Here is a 22,016-nt window from a genome sequence, read left to right on the forward strand (position 1 = left end):
GCACCCCCCCCTTTTTTTTAATCACTTAAAAATTGAAATTTGGATATTTGCCTTACAAATTACATCAGTTATTTTATATCATTTTTGTAAGTACAGATATTCATCCTTTACATTGTGTTGCTTTTCTTCAAAAATAAAAGAAAAAAAACCTTCCCTAAGTAAAGAGAAAGCAAACCCTCAGATACAGTGCTGGCAACTGATTGTCATTGGAATGGGATCACTACATTGGTATATATAGAATGAATAACAAGATAATGTGATAAATATATAAATATGTAAGGAAAAGTAAAATTTCTTTTAATGTATTCCTACTTATAAAGTAACCCACATAAAGGTGCAGATAAATGAAACCAGCTAAAAAGTAGGGTGACTTTGTCTTTCTTGTTCATGTTCAAGGTTCTATAAATATTGGAGGCGGGTATTAAAGTATCTATAGGATCTGTCTTTGTATTTCTCAGTTGACTCATTTGCAAGTGGTCCAGAATCATTTTATTCAGGGCTATTTTTTCAAACAGTTAGCTAGGCACTGTGGCGCATGCCTTCAATTCCAGCTACTTGAGAGGCTAGGCAGGAGGATCCAAATTTTATTTATTTATTTTTTGGGTGCTGGGGATCGAACTGGGCCTTGTGCTTACAAGGCAAGCACTCTACCAACTGAGCTATCTCCCCAGCCCCAGGATCCAAATTTTAAAGCTGGTCTCGACAACTTTGCAAGACCCTGTCTCAAAACAAAAAATAAAGAGCTGAGAATGTAGCTTAGGGCTAGTATGCCCCTGGGTCCAACTCTTAGTACTGCAAAAAATAAAAATAAAACAGTTAATGGTTTTTTAATAATAATTTCAGATAAGTACTTGAAAAACTTTTTTTTAAAGTTAGATTTTTTTAACATCATGCCTCAGAATTTGTTGTTCCTTTCCATATAAACACCAGATTTAAAACTGAACCAAGTTTCTCTATGACTAAAGTACATTTGCAAATTAGTTGCAAGTCTACAAACTGGCCCCCTATAATCCTAGCAACTCAGGAGACTTAGGCAGAAGGATGACAAGTCAGCCTCAACAATTTAGTGAGGCTCTAAGCAACTTAGCAAGACCCTATCTCAAAAAAAAAAACAGCTGGGGATGTGGCTTAGGAGTTAAGTACCCCTGGGTTTCATCCCCAACCAAAAGATTTCAAAATTTTTTAAATAAAAATAAATTAAGTTTTAAGAGCTAGGAATGTAGCTTAATGGTAAAGCATCCCTGGGTTCATTCCCCACTACCAGAGAATGAATAAATTATTTGTTATAAAAACTGAATGTTTCTGGGAATATAAAAGTATATTGCTGCCAGGCATAATGGCATATGCCTGTAATCCCAGCAGTTTAGGAGGTTGAGACAGGAGGATTGCAAGTATGAAGCCAGCCTCAACATCTTAGCAAGACCCTAATCAACTTAGACCCTGTCACAAAATAAAAAATAAAAGGGCTGAGGATGTAATTTAGTGGTTATGTTATGGGGCGCAACTTAAGAACAGACCGATCACCACTAAGAAGTCCATATTTGAGAGTCTTTATTAAGCTGGCCAGCTGACTGTCTCACACAATGCCCCAAAAAATGGCTATTGGGAGAACAGCCCCAACCACAGGGTTGTAGGGGTTCTTATACCAAAAATCACATCAATCATAAGTGTCTGTTGCTATGATTCAAAATTACAAACTAACATCATGAGATCATCAGCAGAGGGAGAAGTGGGTCAAACTGACCCTTACCTAGGTACAAACTAAAGAATGGTTGCTAACATCCACACAGTTACCATTTACATGGTACATTGGTTAAGAGCAATAGAGGTCAAAGGAGAGCAATTTTTACTACATAGGAGTTACCATTGTATATTATTAAACTTGTCATGCTAAGTAACTGATGATGGGTACAAAGGCAGGGTATTCCCATGGGAGAAAATTATTTTCTATATAACATGGAATCTCAGAGCAAAATGGAGTCTGTTTAGTCATTTCCCTTAGAGTCTGGCCTGTAACATTCTCATGGAGCCAGATCTGTCAGCCCATCACAGTTAAGTTCCTCTGGTTTCAATCCCTGGTACCAAAAAAATGTGTACACACATACCCCTATCCATCCTAGAAAAACTTACATGCCTCTGGCAGTGCTTACCCTGAGTTCACAGGTTCTAAGCTAAACTTTTTTTTTTTTTTTTTTTTTTTTTTTTCCCGGTCCCGGGGGTTGAAGCAAGGGGTGCTTTGCCACAGAGCTGCATCCACAGACCTTATTTTTTATTTCAAGATAGAGTCGTACTAAGTTGCTAAATTGCTGAAGCTAGCCTCAAATTTGTGGTCCTCCTGTTTCAGTCTTTAGAATCACTGGAATTATAGGCCTGTGCCACTATACCTGGCCTCAGTCCTTTCATTTTGAGACAGGATCTTGCTAAATTAGCCTCAAATTTGCAATCTTCTGCCTACACTTCCAAATAACTTGAGATTATAGGTGTATACACCTCACTCAAGGGACCTTTTTTCACTCCCTTTTAGTTCCTGTTTAACTTTTGTTGTAATAAGTACAGCTTGCTTAAATTTACCCACCTTTTTTTTAATATTGTTTAATTTTTTTGTTTAATATTGTTTAATATTTGTTTTTAACAAATATTAATTTGTTAATATTTGTTTAATATCTTTTAATATATATTTTTTTTTAGTTGTAGTGCACACAACATCTTTATTTATTCATTTTTATGTGGTGCTGAGGATCAAACCCAGTGCCCCACATGTGTAAGGCAAGAGCTCCACCACTAAGCTATAACCCTAGCCCCAACTTACCCATTTTCGAGAAGGCCCACAGATCCTCAAATTCCTGGTCCCAAAAAATAAGAGGTCACAGTCACTCCCTCTCCCCTACCTTCAAGGCTTATTCAGTTCCTGATCTGGCATGATTCAGAGTGGGAATATTCATTTATTTCAAATGAAAACCCCACTTCTGTGCACAGAGAATAATGTGAATCTTCATAGCTAGTTAAGTTGATCACACTAATACATTTCCCAGTGCTATTTAGTTACCTTAGTAAGGAGTAGAATTTATGGTCTAGATTATATGTTGAGGAAAAAAAATATTCTCTAATTTCTCAAAGACATTACTACCTAAGATAATGGCAATTTATTTGCTAAATCAGAAACTGCACATCTTAGTTCACAGCATCTACTTTCAGGTTTTGGAAAACTTGTTTTATTTTCCAGACACAATGAATAGAAACCTGTTTTACTAATAGTTTAAGAATTTTTCCAAACATTGAGTATATTTCAGTAATCTTCAAGTGCAGAAACCACAATTTTTCAATAATGAGGATTGAAACCACTGGTGTTCTACTACTGAACTAAATTCCCAGTTCTTTTTTAAATCTTATTTTGAGATAGGATACAACTAAGTTGCCCAGATTGGCCTCAAACTTGGATCCTCCTGTGTCACCTTCCTGAGTTGCCGAAATTACAGGTGTGTGCCACCACCACACCTGGTCCTTCCTTATTTTATTTTATTTTTTTTTATTTAATTTATTTATTTATGTATGTATTTGTTTTTATACCAGAGATGGAACCTGGGGCATTTAACCAGTAAACCGTGTCCTCAGCCCTTTTTATTTTTTATTTCGAGACCGTGTCTTGCTGAGTTGCTCAGGGCCTCTAAGTTGCTGAGGCTGGCTTTGAACTTGACATCTTCATGCCTCAGGGTCTTCTCAACCACTGGAATTACAGGCATGGGCCACTGCTCCAGCTCGTGTTTTAATCATGCTTAACAGCCTAAGTAGGATTCCAAAGCACGCACCAAAACTAAGTGGCTCCCATAAAAGATCAAGGAATTTTCAAAAAGAAAGCAGCGAGAAGACATGTGTAACAACTTTCATCTACTATGTTCAAAAATTTGTACTTACTAATTTATTAGCAGTTATGAGTTCATCCACTCATATATACTAGAAATGTTATTTTCAACATGGAAATACAAAGTCAAAATGACCATGAGCTGCGACAAAGTTAAGTGTTCAGTGTAATCACTGAATGATTGGTTTTACTGTGGTTGTCAGTTCATTCTTTTTTTTTTTTTTTAAATGTCTTTAGACCAGGGATTGAACCCCAGAGTGCTTAACCACTTAGCCAAATCTCCAGCCCTTTTTTTTTTTGTTTCTTCATTTTGAGATAGGGTCTCACTTAAATTGCCTAGGGCCTCAGCCTCCCCGTTCACTGGTACTATTGGTAGGCATGGCAGTTAATTCATTCTTGATATTGATAAATAATAATGGTGCTTATCCCAGATACTGCATTGACACTTAGCATAATAATTTACAAAAAGCACCCGGGATTTAAAGAATGACTTGGAAATTCTTGTTGTTAATCTTTAATTAAATATGATCTTAGTGGTATAAGCTACTTTTATTAAAAATTTATTTCAGTAAGCAAATGCATTGATGAAAGCTTGTAATTCCAGCAGCTTCTTCAGGAGGCTGAGGCAGAACAGTTGCAAGTTCAAAACCAGCTTCAGCAACTTAGCAAGGCCCTAAGCAACTCAATGAGACCCTGTCTCTAAATAAAATACAGAAAAGAACTGGGGATATGGCTCAGCGGTTAAATGCCCCTGAGTTCAATCCCTGGTACCAAAAAAAAATTTTTCTTTTAATTTCATATAGTCATTTAAAAATGTGTTTTATAGGACTGGGTTTGTGGATTAGTGGTAAAACACTTGCCTCGCATGTGTGAGGCACGGGGTTCAATCCTCAGCACCACATAAAAATAAATAAATAAATAAAATAGAGGTGTTGTATCCAATTACAACTAAAAATTTTTTTTAAAAAAGTGTTCTATGAACCAGGTATGGTGGTGCATGCCTATAATCCCAACAATTTGGGAGCCTGAGCCTGGACAACTTAGCAAGACCCTATCACAAAAAATAAGAAGGGCTAGAGATATACTTCAGTGGTAGAGCACGCCTGTGTCTGTGTTCTGTCTCCACTACTAAAAAAAAAAAAAAAAAATAGATATTAAAAAAATAGATTAGTTATAATATGGAAGAAGGATAAGATAAAACATGTGTCATGTAAATTGATATACAGTTTACTTCTTCTCTTTCTAGAATGATCTTTGCTGAGTGTTCCCCCAACACTTGCCCCTGTGGTGAGCAGTGCTGTAACCAGAGGATACAGAGGCATGAGTGGGTGCAATGTCTAGAACGATTTCGAGCTGAGGAAAAGGGTTGGGGAATCAGAACCAAAGAACCCCTTAAAGCTGGACAGTTCATCATTGAATACCTAGGGGAGGTTGTCAGCGAACAGGAGTTCAGGTAAAGTAGTAAATTTGGTGTTTGAATAAAATGCAAAGGTACAAGATTAGAATGGAAATGAAAAATTGGAAATTAACTTTCAACCTATTCATTAATTGGCTTTAAATAATTTCTTTTCTCTTCAGAAACAGGATGATTGAGCAGTATCATAATCACAGTGACCACTACTGTCTGAACCTGGATAGTGGGATGGTGATTGACAGTTACCGTATGGGAAATGAGGCCCGATTCATCAACCACAGCTGTGATCCAAATTGCGAAATGCAGAAATGGTAAGAAAGCAGGAAAAGGTGAACCAAAGAAATCAGCAGAGCAGAATACATTAAGCATAGCCAGAAATTGAACTTGCACAATTTCAGTCAGTTTATACAAAGCATCTTAGGCAATTGCCCATTATACTAAATCCATCAAGCAGGGTAAGCTCCTGCTATTTCTTTAGTTCATCTTAACTACTCCCAAAAAAATACATTAATTGTGATAATACTGATTCCTCATATTTATTGAATGCTTACTATGTGCTGGGCACTATCTTACATGAATCATCTCATATCAGTTCATTTATTCAGTCTATATTGCATACTTATTTTATCAGTAGATTTGTCACAGTAGGAAATAAAAATAAGTGAAATATGAGGTCTCTTTTCTCAAATGACTGGATTCTAGTTGAGAAGGGAAAAATTGTATCTAATAAGCAATAAAAAAATAATAACAGGCATGTGATATAGCTCAGTGGTAAAATCATTTGTTTCATATGCACAAGGCTTTTGGTTTGGTCCTCAGCACTACAAACAAAATAGTAATATGATTGTATATGAACAACTTTATATTTTGTTTTATTTAAATTTAATTATAATTCATATGCAAAGAAATACACAGCTTAATTATACATTTCCATCAGTTTTAAAGATGTGTGCATCTATGTTATCCACACCCTTATATAAATACAGAATGTTTTCATCATTTCAAAAAGTTCCCTTCTACATCAGTCAGTGCTCCCATATCTCAAAGTTGATTTCTTTTCCCATATCTCAAATGTTCTGATTTCTATCATGATAGGATTTTTGTTGTTTTGTTTTGTTCTGTTTTGCCTATTCTAGAACTTCATGTATTTGTAGTCTTTTGTTCTGGCTTCTCTCAGTAAACATGGTATTTTTGCCATTCATCTATCTCATTTAGTAGTTGCTTTTTATTGTGGAATAGTATTCTTTTTTTTAAAATTCACTGATTTATTTTATCCATTTTCCTGGTCTTCTTTATGTTTGGAAAGTTAGATGAGCAGAACAAATTTAAAAATAAATAGCTTACCAAAAAATGACACAAGAAATCAAAAGTCTTGACTATCTACCAAACAAACAAACAAAAAACCCTGAAGCTATAATTAAACCATTTAACAAAAGAAACTTGAGAACTGGGGATGTAGCTCATTGGTAAAGCACTTGCCTAGCATGCAGAAAGCCTGGGGTTCAACACCCAGCACTGAAAAATTTCTAAAAAAAAACTTAAGGTCCAGATATCTTCAATGATAATTCTTCCACATACTTAAGAAATTTGACTACTACTACCAATCTTAAGATAATTCTTCCCTTTTTACACCTAGCATAACTTTCATCCAAAACCTAACCAGGATGTTAAAAGAAATATCTCCCATGAACTTAGACAGAAAAATCCTCAATAAAAATATCAGTAAATAAAATCTAGGAGCATATTAAAAGGTTAATACAGGGCTGAGGTTTTGGCTTAGTGGTAGAATGCTTGCCTAGCATGTGTGAGGCCCTGAGTTTGATCCTTAGCACCACATAAAAATAAATAGGACTGGGGTTGTAGCTCAGTGGTAGACCTCTTGCCTAGCATGTGTGAGGCACTGGGTTTGATTCTTAGCACCACATATAAATAAATAAAATAAAGGTCCATTGACAACTTTAAAAATATGTTAATAAATAAATAGTTTAAAAAAGAAGAAGAAATGTTTAAAACAAAAAAAAAAAAAAAAAGGTTAATACATAATAGCCATGTGGGATTTTTTTCCAGGAATGAAAAGTTAGTTGAACATTAAAAAATAAATGTAGCTGGGCATGGTGACCACATGACAGTAATTCCAGTGACTGGGGAGGCTAAGGCAGGAGGATCGCAAGTTTGAGACCAGCCTCATCAGTTTAGCAAGGCTAAGCTGAGTGGTAAAGCAACACTGGTTCAATCCCTAGTACCTGAAAAGGGGGTGGGGGGATTATCTAGCCACCAAGTACAGTAGCACGAGCCTATAATAATCCCAGCAGCTTGAGAGGCTGAGGCAAGAGGATCGAATGCAAATTCAAAGCCAGCCTCAGCAACTTAACAAGACCCTAAGCAACTTAGGGAGACTCTGTCTCCAAAAAAAAAAAATAATAATGCAGAGGTTTGGAGATGTGGTTTGGGAGTTAATCACCCCTGGGTTCAGTCCCCCAATACCAAAAAAAAAAAAATTGTAGCTAGCAGTGCATGGTGGCACACAACTATAATCCTTCCTGCTGAGACAGGATCACAAGTTTGAGGCCAGCCCAGGCAATTTATCAAGACCCTGTCTTAAAAATATAAAAGGGCTGAGACTATTGCTCAGTTTTAGAGCCATTGCCTAGCATGTGCAAGGCCCTGGGTTCAATCCCCAATACCACAAAAAATACCAATAAAAAAGATAAGAGTATTGAGTGTATTGCAGTATATTAACAACCAATTACTGAAATTTAAAAGATAATGCTATTTATAATAACTTGACAAAAGACTGTAGATGAATAGTCTGTAGGAATAAATCACATGAAAGTTTCTAAGACCCCTGTACTAGAAACCACTAAATATTAATGGGAGAAATTTTAAATGACCTAAATTAATGGAGGACTACAATGTGTTCAAGGATTGGAAATCTCAATATTTTAGGATGTCAAATCTTACCAAGTTTGCATGTAAATTCAAATCTACACAAAATCCAATTTCTATGGATATTACATGTATATGAGGAACTGCAAAGGACCTAGCAAAGCCAAGATGATCTGAATGAACAAAATTTGCAGACTTACTATCATCAGATTTCAAGACTTATTATAAAGGTTCATTAGCACAGTAGTATTTGCTTAAGATAGATAATATATGAATACAGAGAATGTATGCAAAGATCCATAAATGTACTATCACTTAATTTATGACAAAACCCTCACTATATATAAGTAGGATAAAGATGGCTTTTTTAAATAAGTGCTGAATCCATTGTTTCTTAGTCCACACAGAAGAATTAAAGTGTATCATAGACCTAAATATCACTGTTGGAGCAATCACGTTTCTAGGTGGAAAAATGATAACTTTTTTTTTTTTACTTGGGATAGGTAAAGATCAATAGGGCATAAATAGGATTGACCATATAATATAAAATTTCATAAAATTAAGAATTCTATTCATCCTCGGGGTAGAGCACTAACCTGGTCTGCTCAAGACACTGGGTGTGATCCCTACCACTGCAAAAGAAAGAAATTCTATTCATCAAAAGATAGCATTTTTAAAGCCAAATTTAACATTAAGCTGGTATTCAACATCAAGATAGACAAAGTGACATTTGCCTATTATAATTCCCAGTGACTCAGAATGCTCAGGCAGAACAATCACAAGTTCAAGGACAGTATGGGTTCGTTAATGAGACCCTGTCTCAAAATAAAATTAAAAAAGGACTGAGGTTATAGCTCAGTAAAGTGCCCCCAATGCCACCCAAAAAAAGTATCATTTAGCCTGGCACAATGGCACATACCTCCAGAGTCCCAGCAACTTTGGATGCTGAAGCAGGAGGATTGTACATTTGTGGCATGCCTCAGGAACTTAGCAAAGCTATAAGCAATTTAGTGAGACCCTGTCGTAAAAAATAAAAGGACTAGGGGGCTGGGGATATAACTCAGTTGATAGAGTGCTTGCCTCGCAAGCACAAGGCCCTGGGTTCAAATCCCCAGCACCGCAAAAAAATAAATAAAAATAAAAAATAAAAGGATTAGGGATGTAGCTTAGTGGTAGAGCACCTCTGAGTTCTATCTCCAATACCAAAAAAAAAAAAAGAAAAAGAAAAAAGAAAAAAGATACTTTCAAAGAATGCAAGGCAAGCCGTACACTGGAAAGCTATTTGCAACTTGTTTATTTAATAAAGGCCCTGGTGGTATATTTTGTTTTTACAGAATCTGCAAAAAATTAGAGATGATTCAATTTTTTAAATAGGTAAAATAATAGGTGTTTCAAAAAGGGGAATATGAAAACAGTCAATAAACATAAAAAGTACTTAATATTATTAGATATTATGAAAAAATATTAAACCAAATTTTAAAACCACTACATACCCTCCAAAATTTCTAGAATAATCTCTTTGAAAAAGAAGTGTTGCTCGGTGGTACTTGCCTAGCATACAATCCCCAGCACTGGGAAGTAAAAAGGTAAAATTTTGTCAGTATCTCCTAAATACCTAGACGTATTAACCCAGCAACCCCACTCCTTTGTACAGCCCCACCAGAAATGAGTATGTTCAAAATACATGTACAGGAATATCAATATTTAAATAAATAGTAACCCAAATGTTACTGCAAGTAAGTGTGGCTTATTTTTGTAATAGAATACTACATAGCAACAAAAAGGTACAAACTGATGCATGCTATGGAGTCAAATAGCCTGGGTTTTAACCCCTGAGTTTAAATTCTACCGTAGTTACAGTATGACCATGAATAAACTTCTAAGCCACATTATTTTTAAAATTAATGTGATAATCCATTAACAGAATGACATAGTAGTTAATATTTTGAAGCTGGACTGCCTTGATTTGAAACTTGATTCCCCAAGTTACTAACTATGAGTTTGGGCAAATTACTTACCCTGTATGCTTCAGTTTCCACATTTGTAATACAGGGGTTATAATAGTAATAATGGGACCTGGTTTTTAAAGTTGTCAGAGGCATTAAATCAGTTAATACAACAGAATGTTTTAATTAATACATCAAACACTCAGTAAGTGTTAGGCATGATAAACTTATTTATTCGGTAAAATATTTAGAACACTACATAGACTAAAGGCATGTTTATTTTTTGTTTTGTTGTTATTTTGTTTTATTTATGCTGTACTGGGGATTGTTGAGCTACATCCCCAGCCATTTTTTTTATTTTTTATTTTGAGATAGGGTCTCACTAAGTTTTCTGAGGTGTTTCTTGAACTTGTGATCTTCCTGCCTTGACCTCCAGAGTCTCTAATTATAGGCATGGGCCACGGTGCCAGGCTATAATACATCTTAACTTTTCTTGCTTTAGTCTCTCTAATATGTGGCTTTAACAGGGCACAGTGACCCATGCCTGTAATTCCAGCAACTCAGGAGAATGACACAGGAGGATTGCTATTTAGCAAGACCTTGTCTCAACAAAGAGCTGGGAATATAGCTTAGTATCCTGGGGCTTAGAAAGCCCCAGGATTCAATCCCCAGTACCACTAAAAATAAAATAAATATCTGTGTGTGTGTGTGTGTGTGTGTGTGTGTGTGTGTGTGTGTGTGCTGTTTATCTAGTAGTCTGGGTAGTATAGAACAGAGATTAAAAATGGAAGAATTTGCCAGGCATGGTGGTACATGTCTGTCATCTCAGTGATTTGGGAAACTGAGGCACAGGATCACAAGTTAAATACCAGGCTCAGCAACTTAGTGAGACCCTGACTCAAAATAAAAAAGTAAAAAGGGCTGTGGATGTAGCTCAGTGGTAGAGCAGCCCAAATTCAATCCCCAGTACCAAAATTAAAGAGAAATGAGCCAGGAACTCTTTAAGTAATTGAAGCATTTATTCATAAAACTTCAGTAATAGAATGAATAAAGGAGAAATTGAAAAATATAGAAAAATGTTTATTAGAAAATCATTAGGAAGCAAGTAATTGGATACAGAGGAAAGACAATCTAAGCATGGTGGTACATACCTGTAATCCCACCTCAGTGGTAGAGTACCCCAGGTTCAATCCCCAATACCACAGAAAAAAACCCAAGGAAGACAAATTAGTGATTGTACCAATTTTTCTGGTTTTCAGGCATGATATTAAGAATCCCATTCTTTAAATATGTTCTTTACTCTTTTTATAGGTCTGTTAATGGAGTATACCGGATTGGACTATATGCACTTAAAGATATGCCTGCTGGAACTGAACTCACTTATGATTACAACTTTCATTCCTTCAATGTTGAGAAACAGGTAATAATAATAAATCCTAGTGGAAAGTTGAACTGTGTCACTTATAGCACTGTATAATGTGAGTCTAAAGTACATATGATTATTTTGGAACCATTGAGAAGTACATGAAAAAACAGTTTTTTGCTTTTTACTCCAACTATCTAGGATAGGTAGGTCTTGGTTATTGTTCAAGAACTCTGAAGAAACAAATTGCCCTATCATATTGGGTCTCAGTTTGTTTTTATTTGTTTGTTTGTTTTTTGTGGTGTTGGGGATCGAACCCTGGGCCCTGTGCTTGCAAGACGATCAGTTTACCAACTGAGCTATCTCCCCAGCCCTTCAGTCTGTTCTTTTGGCAAAAAAAATGTTCCTTTAGTTTTTCCTTTCCTTGTCAGTGGAAACCCATGTCTATTTATTATATTCTCAATCAGTTTTTTTCCCCTGTGTATTCAGATTCCTTGATTCATGATAAACTTTGTTTGTCTAAATGCTCAGGCATCCTTTTTGAATTTGTAAGTGAGACTGCAGGCTTAAAAAAGTATTCTCTTTCCTTTAAAAGCAACTTTGTAAGTGTGGCTTTGAGAAATGTCGAGGAATCATCGGAGGCAAGAGTCAACGCGTGAATGGACTCACCAGCAGCAAAAGCAGCCAGCCTATGACCACACATAAAAAGTCTGGACGGTCCAAAGAAAAGAGAAAGTCTAAGCACAAACTGAAGAAAAGGGTGAATAATGAATTCTTTTCTTTCCCCAAGAGCTGCTGGTGGGCTGCTTGAAGGAAGTTACTAAAAGAAGGGGATTAGCAAAGGGCAGCACGACAGCAGTGCTTTTAATATTCCTGGAGGTGATTTCTGATTGATTTTGTTTTGTTTTTCCTGTAATGTTATCCATTTGTTTTTTTCAGAGAGGCCATCTCTCTGAGGAATCCAATGAAAACATCAACACCCCAACAAGGTTGACGCCCCAATTACAGATGAAGCCAATGTCCAATCGAGAGAGGTAAAAAGGAGATGGTCCTATCTGAGTTCTTTTTTAAATTAGGTGATTTGCTTGTCAGTTTAAAATATTATTAAGCTTTTTTCAGTTGATTCATTTGTTTTGTACTAGAGGTGTTAAAGGGGCTGAGGAGATAGCTCAGTTGGTAGAGTGCTTGCCTTGCAAGTACAAGGCCCTGGGTTCATTCCCCAGCACCACCAAAAAAAAGAAAAAAAGAGGTGTTAAGCCAAAGGTTCAGAGGATCTGTGACCTTGGGTGGGAAGAAATAATTATTTCTATTTCCTGATTTCTGACAGTTGTCATTTTCTTCAAATATGATGATAGGCAAAATGTGGGTGTGCGTGTGTGTTGAAAGAAAGAATTAGCAATACCCATGACTTTGTCACCAGTATTCAGTATTCACAGATGTTTTCATATCACGTTACAGATATTTTAAATACCTCAAAATAGCATTTATGTTCCTCTTTACCTCAAAATTGCTATAGTTCTAGACACATTACTCTTGTCTTTTCACACATTTAAGAATTAATTTGGACTGGGGCTGTAGTCAGTGGGAGAGCGCTTGTCTCGAACATGTAAGGCACTAGGTTCAATCCTCAGCGTCACATGAAAAAAAAATAAAGGATAATTGTGTCCATATACAACTAAAAAAATTTTTTAATTAAAAAAAATTTAATTTAAGCCAGAGTCAATCCTACCTGTTCAGAAGGCTAAAGAAGAAAGATCGTGAGTTCAAGGCCAGCCTTGGAAACTTAGGTAGACTGTTTTAAAATAAATAATTTTTTAAAGGGCTGGGGTGTAGCTAATTGGTAGAGTACTCCTGGGTTTAATCCCCTATTCTGCCCCCAAAATATATATATATACACATACATACACACACACATAGATAGATAGGTAGATAGATAGATAGGTAGGTAGGTAGGTAGGTAGGTAGATAGATAGAGAGATAGAGAGATAGATAGATAGATAGATAGATAGATACATAGATAGATAGATAGATAGATAGAGATACCTATCAAACATAGTGGCACATGCCTGTAATTCCAACTACACCGGAAACTGAGGCATGGGGATTGCAAGTTTGAGGCCAGCCTGGGCAATTTATCAAGACCCCATCTCAAAAGAAAGTGCTGCATTAGTTAAGTGGCAGAGTGCTTGCCTAGCATGCCTGAGGCCCTGGATTTTGTCCCTAGTACAACACACCCCCCAAAAAAAAATGTATATTTCTGTGTCACAAATGTTAATGTTTGGGGGTTTTTTGTTGTCATGGTTTTGCAACTATATTTCAGTGAATTTGTTTCCTTTTAATCTATGTATTAAAAATTACATCCACCTGCTTGGTAGAGACTGAGGAAGGAAGTTCAAACATTTGAGGCCATTCTGGGAAACTTAGTAAGACCCTGTCATCTCAAAATTTAAAAAATTAAAAAGGGCAGGAGTGTAGCTCAGTGGTAGAACACTTGTTTATCATGCACAAGCCCCTCAATTTGATCCCCAATGCCTCAAAACAAAAGAAAAATAAATTACTTAGAATTTAAAAAGAATTTTTAAATAATTATTCAGAAACGGGTTCTGTAGGCTTCACTAAACTGCCAAAAGAAAAGAATTCATGGGGTTGGGGTTGTGACTCAGTGGTAGATTGCTTTCCTAGCATGTGTGAGGCACTGGGTTTGATCCTCAGCACCAGATAAAAAATAAATAAAATAAAGATCCATTGACAAGTAAAAATATATATACATATATATTTAAAAGTTTTAAAAAAGGTCTATCAACATCTAAAAAAATATTTAAAAAAATAATAATTCATGGCACAGAGTAGGTTTTAAATGACTGCTCAGAGCAGGAGTTGTGGTTCAGTGGTAGAGTGCTAGCCTGGCTTATACAAGGCACTGGGTTCAATCCTCAGCACCACATAAAAAAATAAATAAATAAAATAAAGGTGCTGTTTAAAAAAAAATAATAATAACTGCTCAGTTTGGGGATGTAATTCACTGGTAGAATGCTTACCTAGTGTATATGAGGCCCTGTGTTCCAAAAAAAAATTAATGCTTATTTGCTGAGATATTAACAGCACAATTAAAAGGATTTTTAGAGGTCATTTTCTGCTATTCCCTATATTCAGATAAGAACTGTCCATATAAGAAATAAACAAAATGAATGTGTCCTCTATTTTTCAATTTATCTTGGTACATATTCCACAAACTCCCATAATATACATTCTGATATCTTAGGAAGTATCACTCTTCTATAATTTTTAGTCCCTTTCACTTAATCCAGTGGTTCCCTACTTTGACCACACATTAGCACTGGGAGCTTTTAAAAACTCCCAAGAACTTGGGGGTGTATTTCAGTGGTAGAGCATATAATTAGCATGCCTTATGCTCTGGTTTTAATTCCAAGTAACTAACACACACACACACACACACACACCTCAATGCCCAGACCACAACCCAGAAAACATAACCCAGAATTTGCAGAGGTGAATATCAAGCATCAGTTTACAAAGCTCCACAGGTGTCCAGACAAAGTCAGTAACTATAAAATTTATCTAAACTCTGTTTTCTAAGCTGAGAGTTTAAGACTTATCCAAGGTCACATTATTTATATGGATGTTACTATGAAAATCTACTATAATACAATCATGAGTAGGATCAGATACGTATAATTCATTTAAGTTTAGAGTTTCATATAGAGACACTGTACCCATTAATTGCATAGTTTGCTGAGCCCCCGTATCTTCCTAACATGTCCTTGCTTTACCTGCTAGTCCAGTTCTTGTTATAGGTGATCCCAAGCCCATATTTTGTTTTTGCAACTTCTCTTAGAATTTGTACGAATACTCCATAAATCTCTGACATATGGTCTGACTTTAACTTGCCAAAATTTCTGTAGCCTTTTAGCGGTGTTTGCTTGTCATTTGTAAATAATATAAGGACATGTTCTCCTATGTGAAAAAAATCAAGATGCAAAAGTGAATGTCTTGCCCATATAATTATCTTTACAACAACTCCATTCACATACAAGTATTCACCTTTATCACCTAACAGTGCTTTGTATGTAGACATGTAATAAATGCTTATTGAATTAATGAATGAAGGAAGTCTTTTGTTCTTTACGTGTAGGAACTTTGTATTAAAGCATCATGTGTTCTTGGTCCGAAACTGGGAGAAGATTCGTCAGAAACAAGAGGAAGTGAAGCACACCAGTGACAATATTCACTCAGCATCACTATATACCCGTTGGAATGGCATTTGCCGAGATGATGGGAATATCAAGTCTGGTAAGGCCTGAGAAACATTCTTGTAATTCCATAAAATTATTTCCAAACTGGTATTTTAGTTACTTTCAGTGTATTTGAAGATTCCTTTTATTCTGGACCAAAAAAAGTTCTGATCAAAGCCAGGTGCAGTGTGGCGCACCTGTAATCCCAGTGACTTGGGAGGCTGAGGCTGAGGAGGATGACGAGTTCAAAGCCAGCCTCAGCAAAAACGAGGTACTAAGCAACTCAGTAAGACCCTTTCTCTAAGGGCTAGGGATGTGGCTCAGTGGTCCAATGCCCCTGGTTTCAATCCCTGGTACCCCCCTGCCCCTGCCCCCAAAAGTTATGATCCATACTGTCAGCATCAATAAGTAATAACCCATCCATCCCAGCTTTTCAACTGCCCTTTTGGTACTATAGGGAATGGAAAAAAATTCCCTTTCACCAGCCTCCCAAATGTCACCTACAGTCTAAAGTATTCATGAGGTGTGAGATAGATAGAGAGCCCTCTATGATCCTTCCCACCTGGAAAATAACTTGCACATAATAAACCATAGATGCCAAATGCAGTGTGGGGAGAAAAATATTATAAATTTGAGGATTCTTTTACCTTCATTCAGATGAGCATTATGCATGCAAGCCATCAGATTTCACTTATCCCCTTGGTCTTTTTATTTTTTGAGATAGGGTCTCACTAAATTGCTAAGACTGCTCTTGAATTTGCAATACTCCTGCTTCAGCCTCCCAACTTGCTGGGATTACAGGTGTGTACCACTACACCTTACTTCTTTTTATAAACTTTTTGAGTGAATAATATAGCAGCACTCCTGAGTTCAACTACTATTCAGAACAGACTGAAGAGACACTAATATTCAGAACAGACTGAAGAGACACTAACATGTCCTCTCTAACTGAAAATAAAATGTTCAATAGATAGCGCTCTTCTTTTTTTCCTTTCCCCCCTCAAATGTAGAATGTACAAGATATTTGAAGGAATATGTTGAATATTCACTAGTATAGTAGATATAGAAATTTACTCAGAATTTTCTGTCTTTCCAGTGATATGTTTGTTGTAAAATCTCTGAATTTATAGCCCAAGTAGTTCAGCTATTCTGGTAACAATAGGAGTCATTTACTGAGTACTTAATGTCAGTCACTGAGCTAAGTAGAAGCATTATCTCATTTAATCCATAATTTCCTCATAAGGGAAGTACTACGTCTATTCTCATTTTACTTTTGAGAAACTGAGACATAAAGAGATTGAGTGGGCTGGAGAGATAGCTCAGCTGGTAGAGTGCTTGCCTCGCAAGCACAACACAAGGCCCTGAGTTCGATCCCCAGTACCGAAAAAAAAAAAAAGAAAGAAAGAGATTGAGTAACTTGCCCAAGATTACACAACTAGTAAGTAATGAAACCAGAATTCAAATGCAAACTTTCCAGGTGCAATGGCATATGCTTGTAATCTCAGCTACTTGGGACACTGAAGCAGAAGGATTGAAAGTTTTAATGAGACAGACCCTCAGCAAGTTAACAAGACCCTGTCTCAAAATAAAAGAAGGCTAAGGATGTGCTAAGCACATAGTTGCATGCCTATGATCCCAGTAACTCAGGAGGCTCAGGCAAGAGGATCATGAGTTCAAGGCCAACTTTGGCAATTTTGTGAGACCCTATCTCAAAATAAAAAGTAAAAAGGACTGGGGTTGTGCCTCAGTGGTAGAGTACCCCTGGGTTCCATTATCCCTAGTAACCCCCACTCCCAAAAAAATTCCGACAAGATTCATTTTGAAGTCCAGACTTGCAAATATAATACTGTATAGTGTTTAGCCACTGAGTTAAGGTCCCTCTTGGAGCATTTGTGGCTCTGGTAAATGCCAGTGGTTACCAGTTTTTCTTTAAGCAGAAGAGAATTCTGTGCCCACCAGTTCTTAATCACTTCAAGAAAAATAGAGCAAGTTTGCCTAGCATGCACAAATTCTGGGTTCAATTCCCTGTACCATTAAAAAAGAAGAAGAAAAGAAAAAAATAGAGGGGCTGGGGTTGTAGCTTAGTGGTAGGCATTTGCCTAGCATGTGTGAGGCACTGTGTTTATTCTCAGTGCTGCATATAAATAAATAAATATTCATTGACAACTAAAAAAAATTTTTTTTTAAAGAAAAATAGAGCAAATGGCAGGAGTCCATTGGGGAAGAGAAAGCCACATAGAACTAATCATTTCCTGGAATTAATTTTTACCTTATCCTTCCAGATGTCTTCATGACCCAGTTCTCTGCCCTGCAGACAGCTCGATCTGTTCGAACAAGACGGTTGGCAGCTGCAGAGGAAAACATTGAAGTAGCTCGGGCTGCACGCTTAGCCCAGATCTTCAAAGAGATCTGTGATGGCATCATCTCTTACAAAGGTGACCATATCTACCCCAGATTTGTTCTTAGCCTTTTTTTAAGCCTATCACTTACCTTCTCCTGAGACATCCAAGACTAAGTGACATTTAGAAATTTAAGAGATTTACTTGTTCTACCTTTTGTCAGAGTATGAAACTACAAGACACATTATAATCTTGTTTTTCTCTGTCCTTGGTACCAGGGAGTGAACCCAGGGGCACTTTACTACTGAGCTACATCCCAGACCTTTTTTATTTTTCTTATTTCCAGATAGGGTCTTACTAAGTTGCTTAGGATCTTGCTAAGTTGCTGAGTCTGGCTTCAAACTTAACAATCCTCTGCCTCAGCCTCCCAAGTTTCTGGGATTACAGGCATACACCACCACACCTGTCTTATTCTAATTTTACTATAGTCAAATACTTTTATTAGAAATCACATTATGTGGGGCTGGGGAGATAGCTCAGTCGGTACAGTGCTTGCTTTGTAAGCACAAGGCCCTGGGTTTGATCCCCAGCACCCAAAAAAAATTAAAAAAAAAAAAAAGAGAAATCACATTATGTAGCTAGAGGGTAACTATCTCTGCATCTAGGAGAAGCAGTTCTCTCCTTTAAATAAAATTTCCCTTAATAAGATAGTGAATTAGCAATTTAAGAATGAAGTAGTATAAATTCTGTGTGGAGGTTCATGCCTGTAATCCCAGTGGCATGGGAGGCTGAGTCACAAGGAGGATCACAAATTAAAGGCCAGCCTCAGCAACTTAGCAAGATCCTAAGCAACTTAGTGAGACCCTGCCTTAAAATAAAAAACAACACAAGGACTGGGGACGTAGCTCAATAGTAAAGTACCCCTGAATTCAATCTGTAGTACCAAACACATGAATAAAAAGTATTATGTGGCACATGCCTGTAATCCCAGCAAACTGGGAGGCAGAAGCAGGAGGATCACAAGTTCATGGGCAACCTGGACAAATTAGTAAGACCCTGTCTCTAAAACTAAAAGGACTGAAATGTTACTCAGTGGTAGAGTGCCCCTGGGTTCAATCCCCAGTACCATAAAAAAGAATAAAAACAATGAAGTATTACAAATATTAATTAAGTCATTGGTATGAAGCCTTTTTTAATTGGCAGATAATCTTGAAAATCTAATAAAACCTATGAATTCTTTTCCTGGGAGTGAGATTATGTGTGTGTGTGTGTGTGTGTATACACTTTTTTGGTACATATATGTAATTTTGCATTTTGAAGGGATCACAGGCCTTAAACTTTACTTAAGAAAAACAACATGTAATGTGTGAGGCATTGGGTTTATATCCCAATACCACAAAAAAGAAAAAAAAAAGAACTATAAATTTGGACAAAATTACCCTTTATTTTAAAGGAGTTTTCATGTAAACACCTTACCCTACACTGTCCCCTTTCAGGACATATCTAGGACATAGCAGAGCAGGTAGAAAGTGTTTTTAATTTAGGGTAGGTAGTTTGGTAGTATAAGGAACTTTCTAACAAAGAAATTTGGGGATGTTTAAAATGAGAGATTTTGATAGATAACTGTGAATTTTGGCCATCAGCTTTGGTTTGTCTTCTTTCCTTAAAGTCTAAGGAACTTGATTATTTTTCTTTTCCTGGTCTGTCTGCTGTTCACCTTTGCACTTACGGTGCAGTTTAGTTAACTAAGGACATAGAAAGGAAGAACCAAACTACCCTAAGATGTAAAGATTTTTGGCACCTATTGCATTTACATTCCCTAAAGATCACATTTTTTGTATTCTCAAGTTCCTCCCATCTGGTCTACCATGACTGCTGTAGATACATATACTATGTCAATGCATTCTGAACACAAAGTGACAGGCTTTATCTGTCTATTGAAATGGCCAGAAATAAGGTAGAAAATGAGAAATAATATGCCATACAGAATAACTTTAAAAGGAAAATTAGATTCAGAAAATATTCACAGTACTAAAATATTCATCTGGAATTTAATCAAATTGAAACCAGCAGTAATATTAATTATGGAAAACATTTTGATGAGATGACCTTTTTGCTGTGAAATCTATTAAGCAGGAATTTGCTGTAAGCAGCCCACCTACCTCAGTAAGTTCCCTTGTGTCATTCTTCATAGGAAGTTCTTCTCATTACCCAGCTAAAATTATGCTACATTTCAAGCATACATACTTTGTCTTCCATATCCTAGACAGTCTTGAAAGTATCGTTTGATCCCTACCTTTACACATATATGGCAAAAGTGAATTTTTTACAGGCTGCAAAAAAAAAAAAAATAGAATTTTTTTTCCTAGCTTTTAATTTGGGAGAGGATCTACTTTTTTATTTAGGAGATAATGTTTTGGGGCTGGGAGTGTAATTCAGTGGTAGAGCACTTGACTAGCATTTATGAGACCCTAGGTACAAACTGAAAAAGCTGGGTGTGGTGGAATATACCTGTCTTCTCAGCTATTCTGGAGGCTGCTATAGGTGGATCACTTGAGCCCATGAGTTTAGGACCAACTTGAGCAACACAGTGAGACACATATGTGTCCCCCTCCCTCTCACTAAACAAAAATAAAAAGAGATATGCTAGCCAGACTAGGTGGCACATGCCTGTAATCCCAGCATTTTGGGAGGCTGAGACAGGAGAATTGCGTGTTCAAAGCCAGCCTCAGCAACTTAGCAAGGCCCTAAGCAACTCAACAAGACCCTGTCTAAATAAAATACTAAAAAGGGCCTAGGATGTAGCTCAGTGGTTAAGCACTCCTGGGTTCAATCCTTGTTACCAAAAAAAAGAGGGGGTCAGGGAGAGAGATGCTTACCTCTCTTGTATATTAATCTTTCTACCAAACTTGCATTCTTTTTCAGATTCTTCACGACAAGCACTGGCAGCTCCACTTTTGAACCTCCCCTCAAAGAAAAAGTAGGTTCATATTTGTGGTAATCATCTGAGTTTTAGAAAAGTACTAAATGTACCTGATTAACACCATAACTTTATGTTCCAGGAATGCTGATTATTATGAGAAGATCTCTGATCCCCTTGATCTTGTCACCATAGAAAAGCAGATCCTCATTGGTTATTATAAGACAGTAGAAGCTTTTGATGCCGACATGCTTAAAGTCTTTCGGAATACTGAGGTATTTTTTCACTGACTTCAAACACAAATTAAGATAACTATTAAGTTTAAGATTTTTATCCTCTTCTATCATCTTTCATATTTCTGATTGGGAAAAAGTGTCATTTTTATTAAGTACTCCTGAATTATCTGTTTACAGTATGCCAAATACTGTAGAATCCCATATAGAAAAGTATTCTAGAAACCAGACATGGTAGCACACTCCCATAATCCCAGTGACTCAGGAGGCTGAGGCATGACAATCACAAGTTTGAGGCTAGCCTCAACAAATTAGTGAGACCCCATCTTTAAATGATTACCAAAAAAAAAAAGTTGGTAGCTTAGTGGTAGAGTGCCCTGGGTTCTGTCCCCAGTACCGTTTAAAAAATAATAATCTAGAATGGAAGCTTAAATCATTCCTCTAAAAATTTAATTTTTGTAAAAACCTAAATTGACCTTTAACTTTTATATTTACACTATATAGACATTTTACTATTTTTTAGGCATATCTGTAGTGTCTTTCCTCAAGAAGATACATAGATGTGAAATACACAGAAATATATGAAAATAAATAGTTAAATATATTTTGAGGATGGAACTGAAGGACATTATGCTGCTAAGTTATACAGTAGGTGAATCTCATTGGAGAAAAGGTGGCCTTGAACTGATTTAAAGGATAGGATGGAATATACTGTACAGTGCATAGAGAAAATTACTCAGTTATTTTGAAACACTCTGAAGAGGTGCTTCATGGAGAAAATTAGTTATTTTGAAATACTCTTT

At 36.4% G+C, this 22,016-nt stretch overlaps 1 protein-coding gene across 4 annotated transcripts in view; it reads left to right on the plus strand.

Annotated features, from left to right (window-relative positions):
- Positions 1-22,016, plus strand: part of Ash1l (ASH1 like histone lysine methyltransferase) — a 199,000-nt gene that overhangs the window by 155,983 nt on the left and 21,001 nt on the right. For all 4 annotated transcript variants that reach the window (XM_047567330.1, XM_047567337.1, XM_047567313.1 and 1 more), the window contains 9 exons: positions 5,106-5,312; positions 5,438-5,584; positions 11,417-11,525; positions 12,064-12,228; positions 12,408-12,502; positions 15,622-15,779; positions 18,004-18,156; positions 20,986-21,040; positions 21,123-21,255. In XM_047567330.1, the coding sequence (XP_047423286.1) occupies positions 5,106-5,312; positions 5,438-5,584; positions 11,417-11,525; positions 12,064-12,228; positions 12,408-12,502; positions 15,622-15,779; positions 18,004-18,156; positions 20,986-21,040; positions 21,123-21,255 (1,222 nt within the window). The remainder of the gene's footprint in view (positions 1-5,105; positions 5,313-5,437; positions 5,585-11,416; positions 11,526-12,063; positions 12,229-12,407; positions 12,503-15,621; positions 15,780-18,003; positions 18,157-20,985; positions 21,041-21,122; positions 21,256-22,016) is intronic.

This window comes from Sciurus carolinensis, chromosome 1, assembly GCF_902686445.1.
Source record: "Sciurus carolinensis chromosome 1, mSciCar1.2, whole genome shotgun sequence".
NCBI classification, from domain to species: Eukaryota; Metazoa; Chordata; class Mammalia; order Rodentia; family Sciuridae; genus Sciurus; species Sciurus carolinensis.